A 13447-nucleotide genomic window follows, 5' to 3' on the forward strand; every position below is an offset into this window, starting at 1 on the left:
GAAGAGGACTTCTCTTATCCGCTGCAATCGCCACCACCCAAGTACCTGATTCTAGGACTCAACTTCTTAAAAGTACACATCCCTCTCCTCACTTCTTTTTTTGTCTCGAGTAATAACAAATTGTAGTATTCTTACTAACATTAAGGAACACATTGTAATGAAATTGCTATCAGAATATCAGAAGAAATCAGAGGAAAACAAGGAGAAAAACGACAAAGAGGTAAACAAATTACTAGCTGTGAATATATGATGTATGATGCAACAACATTTTAATATGAAACTGTATTGAGTCACTAAATTAACCGATATTTTGCCAACTAAAGATTAATTTTTCTAGTCAACCCCACTAAACATTTGTCATTAATTAGTGTCTGCATGAATGAGCATAAGATGTGCGTTTATGATGTATTTAATATGATCACGTTGTGTAGCAGAGGCTGGAGAGTTACTACAAGCGTAACTACAAGGATTACTTTGAGTTGATGGAAGGAATGCTGAAGAGAAAGGAGGATGGGCAACTTTCAGATACAGAAAAGGGTATCCTTGATTGGCTTCAAAAAAACAAGTGAAAGTTTTTCTTAGTTGTTTACGTTTCACTCGGTGCTTAGATCACGTTGAATTTGCTTCTGTACTCTGTAGCTCCACCACCAATGGAATTGTCCATTAGAGATTCACATAGGCACGAAGTCCTGTAGATTGTGATTTCCTGTCTCCTTCAAATCCTCCGAGTACAAGCATTTCAAGTGATTGAATTAATGAATTTAATTTGACATTGGTTGGCATCACATTCTTCAATAGTATATTGACTGACATTGACTGACATCACACCCTTCAATGGCTCCAATAATTCCAGCCTAGTGGGGTTTCTTCTTTCATTCTCTCTTGGGATATTTGGATATGGTGGCAGTTTCTTTCTTGCGAGAAGCGTCACCGAAATTTGATAGATAGCAAATAGGTGAGGGCAATGGTTTGTTGCATAATAAGAAAATGACTTCAATGCACTGCCATGACTTGTTCAAAGGACATGAAAATATTATGGGCAGGATAAATTCAAAGCAAAATCAAAACAAAAGAAATTCACTCACTAGTCACTAGTCACTAGTCACTACTGAAGCAAGGAATTAAAGAAAAAGCAGAGAGCGTGAACTATACAGAGTAGCAGTTGAAAGAGAAGGGTTGGAAATGAAGCTAGCCACCAAAAAAGGAGAAAAAACCTCGTTTGGGCTGCTCCTCGACGACGACAGCCTGCATGGTATCCTGCTCGACAAGCCTCCAGGCAGCCTGTTCGAAGGCCAAGCCGGCCAAGGTAGGAGGCTTGTTGAGAACAAGAGGGTAACCACGATTGGTGCTCCTGATAACCTCAGTGTCCTCGGGAATGACCCCAAGCAAGGGCAAGCCCAGCATCTCCTGAACATCCAACACCGACATCATGTCCTCTCCTTTGATCATGTCAGTGCGGACGCGGTTCACAATCATCTTGATGTCCCTGATGCCGTCGCACTCCAGGAGGCCCGTCACCCGGTCGGCGTCGCGGAGGCTCGTGATGTCGGGGGTGGTGATGAGGAGGGCCTCGTTCGCGGGGGCAATGGCGGTGATGAAGCCGGCGTCGATGCCGGCGGGGCAGTCGATGAGGATGAACTCCGGCGGGGGGGAGGAGGTGCGGGTCTTGAGGGCGTCGACGAGCCAGGTGAGGGCTTTGGAGCCGAAGCCCAGGGGGAGCTTCGACCGGGGCTTCGAGATGCAGAGGAGTTCGAAGTGGGACCACCGCTTGTCGCGCACCAGGGCCTGGTCGAGGCGGCAGTCGCCGTTGAGGACCTCCAGGGCGGTGTAGTTGACGCGATTCTCCAGGCCCAGGAGGAGGTCCAGGTTGCGGAGGCCGACGTCGGCGTCGATGGCCACCACGGAGAAGCCGAGGCGCGCCAGGGAGAGGCCGATGTTGGCGGTGGTGGTGGTCTTGCCGACCCCGCCCTTGCCCGAGGTGATGACCACGACGCGCGGGGTGGGCCCCGAGAGCTGGGGCTTGCGGTTCCACTGGAGGAGGGCGGAGGGAGGGGTTAGGGTTTTGGAGAATGCGGGGAGGAGCTGCAGAGGGGGCATCGGGGAACCTCTGGATCGATGACTGACTCACTTGATCCAAAGATACCAAACTTTTCTAGAAACTACACATAACAAATTATTTCTATTGGAAAATTTATTATTTTCTTGCTCATGTAATATAAATTTTTTATTTGCTTTTTTACAATAAATAGATTTATTATTGTTTGTAAAGAAAAAATATTATTACAAATACTTTTGGTATTTATATTTATAAAATTTATATAAATAATTTATCATTAATTTCTTTAAATTTTATTTTAAAATAAATATTAAAACATTTATGCATTAATACTAAAATTTAAAAATATAATAAAAATAATAAGATTAAATGAGTAAGAAAAATAATAAATCTATGTTTACTAGTTAGAGTAAAAAAATAATACTAAAATTAGTTATTTTGATTTATTTATGACAGAAAATGGATAAGCTCCATGATAAATTTTTTAACACCCACTTTTAGTAGTTTGTGGTATGATCTTAATTAGAAAGAAAAAGAAAGTTCATTGCTCTTTTTTCTTGATGTGAATTTATTTATAAATATATCTATATTTATGTAATTCAGACTAAGAAAAATTTAACACAATAAAATGTTAAAAATAAAAAAATCATGCTTGAATAAATGAGTTGATTTAACACAATTTTTTTCTCTAATATTTTATATGTTGTGTGATTTTACATTTATTATTATTAAAACTATATATATATATATATATATATATATATATATATATATATATATATATATATATATATATATATATTATGTCTTTGTCAATCATCATTATGCATTGCAATTTTTTTTTTATCATTTGTAAATCAAATTCAAAGATGTATTATATGTTATTATATTTTAGCCACATATGCAAAATATTTTAATGCAATTTTATTTAATTTTTTAAAATATTTTGTTTAACTATTTCAGTGAAATAATAGATTACTATATGCCACACATTTTTTTAATATTTATTAAAAAGGTAGAGCTACACCAAAAATCGAAATGAAATGGATAAAATGAGAAGAAAAAAATATCGTATAAATTAAGCAAAAGCAATGTATTATAATTTTAACCAAAATATTGTTCGAAATTATCGTATTATTTTGTAATATATTAAAATATTATTTTGTAATATTACTAATGAACATAAATATCAATCAATAATAATTTAAAATTATCAGTTACTCTATATTAATTATAACAATATTATAGTATTTTATTTTATAATTATTAGGCTTCGAAAAAAGTAAATTTTTTAATGATAATTTATAATTAACTTTAATATTAATATTAATTATTATAATATATTTTTTATTTTTTAAATGGATCATTTAATCAAATAATATTTTTTAAATAGTAAAATAATGATCGAATATTTTAATCTGCAATTAATATTAATTAATATTGTTTTGTTATTTATAATTAATATTAAATTGTTTGTAACTGAAAATGTTAAAAAATTTAATCTATTAATCAATAAAATCATTAATTTATATATAACGTGATTTTAAATCATCATACATTATAGTTTTGACGACAAAAAAAATATTTTTATGTTACTCATAATTAATAATAATTATATTTTTTTCATATTTTGTTTTATTTGTTACTCAATACAAATTGTGACTATATTATATACTTTATCACAATTATTAATATTCATTGATAATAATATGGAAGAAAAATAAAACCAAGTTGATTTATTTAGTTAAGAAATTGAAAATATCTTATTCCTTGAAGAGAAAAAAAAAAGTGAGAGATGTGAGAAGAAAATAGAAGAAAAATAAAAAAAATTCACAAAAAATTGAATGACTTATATAGAAGGACAATAAAAATAATATTATAGAAAGTGCTATGTAGATAATATATCATTGCTACTTTCAATTTCTAATAAAAATAAAATAAATAAATAAATCATATTAAGTCATTGACAATGAAAATGCAAGTGGTGATCCACAATTTCAAAGTATCTAATTTGTGATTCTTCCTCTTCTGTAACATTGTGTATCAAATCTCATATTATGTGTGGTGAATTGAAAATAGTAAAAAAAAAGGTGAAAAAAAGTTGTACATTGTATTTCTACAAAAATTGTCATGTAAGATGAAAATTAAACAAATATAATATGAGATAAATTAGATAAAATGTAAATATGTAATATAGATGGTAGAGGAGAAAAAAAAAGGAGGAAAAAGTAGTATCTTCCATTTTTGATAAAGATTGCCATATGAGGTGAAAATTAAACAAAGAGAATGGGAGGTAGATTAGATAGAACGTAAATGTGTGATATAAATGGTAGAGGATAAAAAAAGAAGAGAAGAAAGTAATAATTTTTTTTTATGATGATGATGATTGTAGTGGAATAAAAATTAGACAATAGAAAAATGAGAGTTAAATTAAATGGAATGTGGAGAGATATAATATATAGAAGGTAAAGGGAAAATATGATAGAAAATAGAAACTTAGACAATTTGTCATATAGATAACTATAATAGAAAATAGAAACTTAGAACATCTACAACGGAAGTTATTTATAAGTAACTATCACAAGCAACTCATGTTGCATTTTTATAATTTTTGCTCTATTGAGAGTTGCTTATAAGCACTTCCACTTTTTGACAGTCTCGAGCACCGAATGAACCATTGAGAGGTCTCCATTTGAAATTTCACAGTCATAAGCACCGGAGCTTCAAGAAGGAATGGATCTAAAAAAATTTCAACTTTTCTTGTCATGTCAGATCACTTCAATGACAATTTTTTCTAAGCCTTGCCCCTTATACAATTAGTTACTATTAGAGAATTTGTCACATAGATAAATATGTTGATATAGCGATATATACAATTAGTTTTAGAATGACGTGTCAACGTAATATAGTGTAATTCAACTTTTATATTATAAACAAACAAACAAACAAATCATTAAAAAGAACTCATTGTAAGCACGAATAAGCAACTATCCAATAAGTCAAAAGATGGATCATCATCAAATAAAAAGACTTATTCAAGGAGAAAGACATTTATACAAATTATTAACAATTCCTCATATGAAATATCAATTATAATTCAAAGTTAAAAGAAAAACAAACCAAAGAAAAATTAATTCAACAACCTAATACCAAATTTTTTTTTATCAAATATCCATATAAAAAGTGATTTATGTTCATTTTAATATCATTTTTGCTTTATTAGTGGTTTGTTATTTTGTAATCAATTTTTGGTTTCAATAATAAATTCTTAACTTTGTCTACATTCACCTCAATTTCACTCTTACAAAATTAATTTTACATAATATTTATTTTTGTACATAATGTGAATACTTATTTTTAATAATTTTTTTAATATAGAAGTGTGAACATAAATTTGTAATATAATCAATAAAAAATAATATATAACAATTGTCATATATTTATTTCATATCTTTATATTTTAAAATAATTATTATTATATTACAAAATTTTAATTTACATATATATTAAAATATTATATAAAAAATAAAAAATTTCAATAAATCACGCAACGTAAATTATTTCCGCACCCAAATTCCAGTTTTGATAAAAGTTATATTTTGTTGTTTTTGTACCGAAAGAAACCGGTTAAATTTGTATCCACAAAAATAGACTTAAATATGTTTTTAGTCTTTTAAATTTAGAATAAATTTATTTTTAATTTTTAAATTTAAAATTATTATTTTTAGTCCTGTAATTTCAAAAAATCTTATTATAATTCTTATATTCAAATTTTGTTAAAAAATGTATCAAAAATTATTATATAAAATCTACCTATTAATGTCCTTCTTAGTAAAAATATTATATTAAATCCGGTTGATATTGCATAATATTCTTAATCTTAATTATTCAAATTCAAATATGTTATTGGTGACCCGAGGGACTAAAACAAAATTTTTAAAAATTACAAGAATTAAAAATATCAATATTAAAATTAAGGGATCAAAATCAAATTTGTCTTAAATTTGAGAGATTAAAAACATATTTAAACCACAAAAATATCTTCATAATTTAATATTATAATATTTCTTTAATGGTATTAACATGTCTTTACCAGCATTTTCACAACTAAAAAATTATCAATATATTAAAATGTCATTGTTTTAATCAAAATTCACTTTTAACCAAAAAGAATTTTACAAAACAGAACATGCAAAATAATTTATTTAGTCCCTACAGAGCTAGTCCACATGTCATGTTCTGCCTCATCTCATTATCCATTGGGGATACTCTTGGTTGTGGTGACTAAACAAGATAGAAAGAAGAGATAGATGAAAAGTATCGAATGAGTTCAATAGGGCAAAGCATATTGATGGCACTCACTGTTACAGTAAACAAGTATGCTTCATCTAATTTGCAAGCAGTTCAAGGAAAAGCACCAAACAAAACCACACCAACAACCTTAACCACAAGAAGAGGACTTCTCTTATCCGCTGCAATCGCCACCACCCAAGTACCTGACTCTAGGACTCAACTTCTTAAAAGTACACATCCCTCTCCTCACTTCTTTTTTTGTCTCGAGTAATAAAATTAGTATTCTTACTAACATAAAGGAAAACATTGTAATGAAATTGTTATCAGAATATCAGAAGAAATCAGAGGAAAACAAGGAGAAAAACGACAAAGAGGTAACTAGCTGTGAATATATGATGTACGATGCAACAACTTTTTTAATATGAAACTGTATTGAGTCACTAAATTAATCGATATTTTGCCAACTGAAGATTAATTTTTCTAGTCAACCCCACTAAACATTTGTCATTAATTAGTGTCTGCATGAATGAGCATAAGATGTGCGTTTATGATGTATTTAATATGATCACGTTGTGTAACAGAGGCTGGAGAGTTACTACAAGCGAAACTACAAGGATTACTTTGAATTGATGGAAGGAACGTTGAAGAGAAAGGAGGATGGGCAACTTTCAGATACAGAAAAGGGTATCCTTGATTGGCTTCAAAAAAACAAGTGAAAGTTTTTCTTAGTTGTTTACGTTTCACTCGGTGCTTAGATCGCATTGAATTTGCTTTTGTACACTGTAGCTCCACCACCAATGGAATTGTACATTAGAGATTCACATAGGCACGAAGTCCTGTAGATTGTGATTTCCTGTCTTCTTCAAATCCTCCGAGTACAACCATTTCAAGTGATTGAATTAATGAATTTAATTTGACATTGGTTGGCATCACATTCTTCAATAGTATGTTGACCACAATAAGTTAATACTAAGTATCTCTCTCTTTCTGACATTGACTGACATCACACTCTTCAATGGCTCCAATAATTCCAGCCTGGGGTTTCTTCTTTCTTTCTCTCTTGGGATATTTGGATATGGTGGCAGTTTCTTTCTTGCAAGATGCGTCACCGAAATTTGATAGATACCGAATAGGTGAGGGCAATGGTTTGTTGCATAATAAGAAAATCACTTCAATGCACTGCCATGACTTGTTCAAAGGACATGAAAATATTATTGGCAGGATAAGGCCTGAAAGTCACCCCTCAAAAATACGAAAGATCTATGTGACTAAACAACCGAATAGTTTTGGTAGTGTGGTCAAATGTTACTTTTAGGTTCACCAATCACCACATCACATGCATTCTTTGCTCACAATTGGTCATTGAAAGCCAAATTTAATGATCAATCTTAGCTCTCAAATCTAAGGAAATTCAAAAATAAATAATGTGAGAACTTCTACAGTAACGTTGCGGTGATTGAAACTGCGTGACTATAGCCACCAGCGCATTATGTAACCTGCCCATGACTTTGGATCTGTCTGGAAGACCCCATTTTAAGTCTTGCTTTAAGGTTGAATTTCCTTTATCAAGGGTCCTCAAGAAGATATTTTAAGTCTAATCTCAAGCAGTTTGTATCAACAATATGAACGATCAAAATTCATGATCAGTCAGTCACGCCTGTTATCCAATGGTACAAGTTAGTTTTTTAAATCTTGTCCATAATCAGAGTCTAGTATCCCACATGTGAAGTCCAAGATAGAACAGTATAAATTTAGTACGAGATTCAACAATAAGAGTCTATACTTTGAAAGAAAATAAAATTCCTCTGGGATTTGAAGTGTAGGTTTTGATAAGGGTGAAGGAAGAATTATTCTGCCGGGTAAACTTTTTTCAATGTTGCTTTTCCACGGGGAAAAAGTTATTACATTTTACCGTCTGAAGTCTCAAGTGAAATTGCATTTTACCTGTACTGTCTTCGTTAAAAAGTAAACACTTTAGTCCCAAGTTCCAACCATGGCGTTGAATTTTGCAGTGACGCAAGAGTTAATTACTCATTGCCAGTCATCATAGTGTGTAACAAATTCAAGTACTTGGAGAAATTATTCTATTATGTCCGGGACTATTACATGCTCATGCCTCATAGTTACAATCAATTGACATAAAGACAAGTTTTATTAATTTTTTGACTGCATGGCATATGAAGATTGATCAGAACCATAATTTCAATCGATGCAATAATTTCTTCATGTCCTTGGGACAGAGCTTGCAACCCGCATGAACGCAGAAGTTGTCCCGAGAAATGGAAACATCCAAACAAAATTGGCAATGGTCACATAATTTAAAGATGAGACAATAAACTTGTGTTGGAAGCAACAAAGCACCCTTCTACATTCTTATCTATTTGGATGGAATGCTGTGCAGCTGGTCACTCACTATCATCACTTTTAAATTATTTTTTCTCTCTAGAACTTTATTTGTTTGATTCATCTGCAGGTTAACCTTTTCAATTATTTAGTACTTTTTCATTCATTACCAAGGCTACCATTGCAAACTTCAACATGTGGGCTGGCTGAGATTACAATTTTTGTCATCCTAAATTCTCAATATGCCCTTCTTTTCAACTCATACCGGATTTTTCTCTTTATTTTAATAGGAAGTGACTAGGAATAAGTAAAGGAATAAAAAAATGAATTGTGGATGACATAAAGTCCTATGACAGCTTCCAAGCAGACCGAGTTGGAGGGAACAAAGCCACATAAATGAACATCAAATATCATATTTTAAAAGAGGATCCTTCCAAAAGAGTAAAGAGATAAAGTTGACAAACGAAGCAAAATGGGGCATGTTCCTTTGGGTCAGGAAGATCACAGGCAGGATCTCCAGACCTTAAAAGAGATACATATGAAATATTCCAACATCAACTTTCACATTTCCTCCTCATCTTACTACATTACCCATTCCTCACAAATTCCATCTTTCTTCTTTCTAGAAGCAGATTAAGCCTTCATTTTGAAAACACTTTAACTCACAAAAATAATTGGACCCTTGTCTTCACTCCCCCCAACACTTTTAAAGGCCCTGCCCCTTTTAACTATTCAAACCTTTTTCCCTTATTTTATAATCATGGCTACAATAACTAATAACATAAAGATTCTACATAATCGAATGCAAGTGAAATGTGATCCTACCTAACTCACAAAAGGATCACGTATACGTAGCCTTTATCTGAAATTCTGAATTATCTTAGAATCGAGCATCCATATCTTACGTAGGCAGCCATTAATTTTGTTACATTACTGAAAAGAATAACAAATCGTTGAACGTACCAAAAAAATAACTTTATGAATAAATTAGTTTATTCCTGACTTCTTTCGTGCTTAACAAAAATTAAAGTTTTCTTTTTTTGAAAAATAAATGTGTTTACTGTTGAATCAGGATTTTTTTTTAAAAAAATTAATCAAGTTAAATTAAAGATTAATAACTCTTTGTTCACCTTACATAGCGGCTCTTGTTTGTACATTAATGAAAACTTGAAACGATAGATACTTAATTTCCGTCAAATAAGATTTTGAATTGAAGCATGTACGAAAAGGTATCATGGAAGAATTATTTTATGTTTGGAATTATTTTATGATGAAAAAAGAATCGATATTTTTTTTATATAGTGAAGACAAAGGAAAAACTAATTGTTTCTATTTTTCATTATTCTGAAAGTAGAATTAATTTTTGGGTATTATCCAAACACACTGCTAGACTCACCGTATACCACCCCTTGTGCATGGGTATTATCAATTTGATATTATATGTGAGAATTACAGCAAATAACAGTATAACTATAATGAAATTTTTCTAGGATTGATCAGTTGGAAGCATCGGTATCTCCTTGGAACGTACCTCTGGGATTGTGAAACCTGGACTGCAATTATTGGTAAAAAGAAATTTTGCATTCAAAAAATGTAGTTACTTATACATATTATATATATATATATATATATAATTAGAAGGTATAATTTTCTCTCTTGGTTCAATTAAAAAAAAAAGTATTTCTAAAGTCACAACTCAATACTCAAATTTGGAATTGAATTTCGGCCTTTAATTAAGAAATACACATGTAAAAACACTTGTATTAATGACTTTGGTTACGGGCATGAATTTTAAAGTACAATGGAAAAATTTGGAAAAGTTATATTTCATTTTTAAAGCGATGGAATAGCAATAAAACATTTATTTATTTATTTAGTACTGCATTTATATTTATTTATTTAAGTTTGCGAGAGTTGTCAGTAGTGTACTGCATTTATATTGAGATGAAAAACAAGAGGGGAGCATGCTTAAACACACACAGAGCATGCCTAGCTAACTGATCACCTTGTAATCATTAATTCATTCATAAGAAAAACAAATTTCTAAAGCAAAAGAGAAAAAAATGAAAAAATCTAACTTGTCTTTTCAGGTTGTTTCCCACTGCATCAACAGCTACAAGAGAAAAGTAGATAAAGGTACAAGGTCCCTATCAATACCAAATTACTTCTACACCATGACATGCTTCTTCATCCATCAGCAGAACTGATATATCTTTACCTTATTCCCATCCCTTTCCCTCCATACCATCTGCTAAACAAAAATATGCATACAAATAAGATCAATCACTGCCAAAATTTAGAATTCTGTTTTCTTCCAGTGCGTATATACAAGAAGAAACTTACTTGTTGCCTTCAAGCTCATTTTCTGATTGTAAGAAACCAAAGTGTTGTTCTTGGAATGAGGATCCTCCCTGCTAGAATACAAATAGTTCTAGCTAGCCACATGTCTCTTCTAAACAAGTGTAAAATAGTGAAATCAAAAGAAGAGAATCAAGCCAGGTACCTCAAAATAAGTTGCAGAGAAGCCTTGTGAATAATCTAGCACACTCCCTGTGGAAGTTTGTTGCTTGCCCCCAGTAATATTGTTCTGAAAATTTATCAAGAACCATGAGTAACAAACACATTGCATCATTTTTAGTAAAATACTAAAAAAAATAAAATGGAATAGCATGCAAGCTCAAACTTACAGTTGAAAAGTCAAAAAAAGGAGAGCTAGCAGTGTCATGAAGAATAGAAGGAAGATGTTGATTTTCTTTAACTTTCTGCTTCTTTGTACCATTCTTGGCCAGCTTCACTGCCTTGGAAGCTGAATAAAAGCTACCATTGACCTCTTCATTGAAGTAAGCCTCATAGTGTGGGAAATGCGGAGGTCCAGAAGAAGCATCAGAAAGCATGGACAAATCCTCCTCCCCTGAGTCCTCATGTTTGAACCTTTTGTCTTTGTGTTCCTCCTCAGTGGCACCTCTATGTGAAGAAGCATTCTGGTTGAGGAAAGAGTGCTCCAGGTAAAGAGTCCAACCAGACTCACACCCACTACTGCATTCTGAACCAAATGTATTCATCTTCCTATCTTTTTTTTTCTTTCTAGATTGTACTAGTAAACAAGAAAATATAGGAGTGTCCAATTTATGATGAAAGAGTAACGGTGGTAAAAGGATGGAACAAATTGTGAACTAGAGGGTATTAAGGGTATGGCAATGTAGTTTTGGTTTTAGGGCGCAATGACCACTGACTAAGTTGTATAGAGTGGAAATAACCAAAGAGAATGAGACTCAAATCCTAGACTAGTTTTGTCCTCACTCTTATGCCAATGAATAAGTGCCAGTTGGGTGGGTGCACAGTGCATACATATAAGAGAGAGAGAGATACACACATCACATGGTAGACAGCGAAGCACTGTGTACCCTCTTAACAAAACAGGGTGCACGTCTATTTCCTCTGTGCAGTACTGTATGGACACCTATCCCTTACTTCAGCAATCACCACCACTACTAATACTATCACTCACTTTCTCTATCTGTCTATCTATCACCACTGTTATTATCCCAATTTAGAGGAAGAAATCACCAATTTACGATGGTTAGTTAGTAAAGGGTGTTGTTTCATTATAGGAGAAGAGTGATTCTCCAAGAATGGATTTTATTCGTTAGTCGAATGGGAAAAAAAGTATGCCATTAATTATGAGCATAGACAGTAGATACTTTCCTTTACAAAAATGATTTCTTGGACACCAACAACTTATTTAACACCTATGCAACAAAGATAAATATATATATATATATATATATATATAACTTAATAAATGTTGATGGATTGTTTGTAAAATAAAAGGTGCCCAAATATTCTTGTTCTTAATTTTTTTTTATGCACCCATAAGTTGGTTGACTAACGGTGTGTTTGATTAGGGTGTGATTTTAGGAAGGTTAAATTAATTATTAAGTCTTTCAGGAATTTTTAATGGTTCTTAAAAGAAATTGTAATTTTCAGTTAAAAAAATTGTAATTTAAGTCATTCATATTATAATTAAATTTGTATAATTATATTTCTATAGTTAGTTTATGACAATTTTAAACCGATTAAAAAATGATAATTTGTGACTATTTTAAAAATTGAATTACAAGATTAAACAATCCATTACAATTTCTAAAATTTTAAAAATCTAGTTAAAATTTTTCAAATAATTAGAGACTTATAACTTGCACATTTTGAATGTGATTTTTTAATCCATAATTTTTTTTTCAAACAAGTTACAAAACAATAACAAGGTAAACAAGAATTGTACCACCATTTTATGCAGATTAATTGCATGTTGCAATGGCTTAGTATTTTTTTATGTAGTATTTTAAATAAAATATGTAATTTAATTAATATATTTTTTATTTCTTTAATTTTGAGATAGAATATTTTAAGAGATATATTATAAAAAGAAATATAAAAATATTTATAATATTAAATATGATTTTTAATATTTAATATTTAACATTTAATTAATACAATTAGAAAAGTAAGCAGCATACATCAGTGGAGAAGAGACTGTAATAATCTTTTGGGGCATAGTGCAGTTGACTGGGATTTTATGTATCCACATGCAATCACATTCACAATTCTTCTCTCCTTTTCCAAACAGTTTACACTGCCAGGATTTGCATAAGCATGTGGGAAGTGTGCATAGAGTTCGGCTAAGAAAGTATGTACTCAAAAGCAGAAGCTCAAAGTTATAACTATATTATTATAAAATATTTAGATATTTATAAT

General features: G+C 31.5%; 3 protein-coding genes across 6 annotated transcripts; 1 reads left to right on the forward strand and 2 right to left on the reverse strand.

Moving 5' to 3' along the window:
* Positions 1 to 215: 215 nt before the first annotated feature.
* Positions 216 to 2158, reverse strand: MIND (septum site-determining protein (MIND)). The gene has a single exon (XM_020382847.3). The coding sequence runs from the start codon at positions 2095 to 2097 to the stop codon at positions 1189 to 1191; it is 909 nt and encodes a 302-aa protein (XP_020238436.2). The 5' UTR covers positions 2098 to 2158; the 3' UTR covers positions 216 to 1188.
* A 4143-nt stretch (positions 2159 to 6301) lies between these two features.
* Positions 6302 to 7278, forward strand: LOC109817610 (photosystem I reaction center subunit N). Its single transcript, XM_020382925.3, has 3 exons — positions 6302 to 6579; positions 6677 to 6723; positions 6931 to 7278. Exons 1-3 carry the CDS (start codon positions 6381 to 6383, stop codon positions 7063 to 7065), a joined length of 381 nt encoding a protein of 126 aa, XP_020238514.1. The 5' UTR covers positions 6302 to 6380; the 3' UTR covers positions 7066 to 7278.
* Positions 7279 to 10686: 3408 nt separating this feature from the next.
* Positions 10687 to 12164, reverse strand: LOC109817594 (protein SOB FIVE-LIKE 5). 4 transcript variants are annotated; one of them, XM_020382887.3, is made up of 4 exons: positions 11380 to 12164; positions 11196 to 11279; positions 11036 to 11106; positions 10687 to 10943 (listed from the first exon to the last, which is right to left on the reverse strand). In XM_020382887.3, the coding sequence occupies exons 1-4, from the start codon at positions 11752 to 11754 to the stop codon at positions 10907 to 10909; spliced, it is 567 nt and encodes a 188-aa protein (XP_020238476.2). In that variant the 5' UTR covers positions 11755 to 12164; the 3' UTR covers positions 10687 to 10906. The 4 variants fall into 4 exon arrangements, with proteins under 4 accessions (XP_020238476.2, XP_020238494.2, XP_020238485.2 ...); XM_020382905.3 differs by having other exon boundaries at positions 10687 to 10940; positions 11380 to 12156; XM_020382896.3 differs by having other exon boundaries at positions 11036 to 11103; positions 11380 to 12062.
* Between the last annotated feature and the right edge of the window lie 1283 nt (positions 12165 to 13447).

This window comes from Cajanus cajan, chromosome 7 (genome assembly GCF_000230855.2).
Source record: "Cajanus cajan strain Asha chromosome 7, NIPB_CcT2T_4, whole genome shotgun sequence".
NCBI classification, from domain to species: Eukaryota; Viridiplantae; Streptophyta; class Magnoliopsida; order Fabales; family Fabaceae; genus Cajanus; species Cajanus cajan.

Excerpts from the sequence above, each read along its gene's own strand:
- MIND (XM_020382847.3), bottom strand. The coding sequence starts at position 2,097 with ATGCCCCCTCTGCAGCTCCTCCCCGCATTCTCCAAAACCCTAACCCCT.
- LOC109817610 (XM_020382925.3), top strand. The coding sequence starts at position 6,381 with ATGAGTTCAATAGGGCAAAGCATATTGATGGCACTCACTGTTACAGTA. Across the intron at positions 6,580-6,676 it reads TAGGACTCAACTTCTTAAAA|AATATCAGAAGAAATCAGAG; the intron begins GTACACATCCCT and ends AATTGTTATCAG. Across the intron at positions 6,724-6,930 it reads AGGAGAAAAACGACAAAGAG|AGGCTGGAGAGTTACTACAA; the intron begins GTAACTAGCTGT and ends GTTGTGTAACAG.
- LOC109817594 (XM_020382887.3), bottom strand. The coding sequence starts at position 11,754 with ATGAATACATTTGGTTCAGAATGCAGTAGTGGGTGTGAGTCTGGTTGG. Across the intron at positions 11,280-11,379 it reads CTTTTTTTGACTTTTCAACT|AACAATATTACTGGGGGCAA; the intron begins GTAAGTTTGAGC and ends ATAAATTTTCAG. Across the intron at positions 11,107-11,195 it reads TCTCTGCAACTTATTTTGAG|CAGGGAGGATCCTCATTCCA; the intron begins GTACCTGGCTTG and ends TTTGTATTCTAG.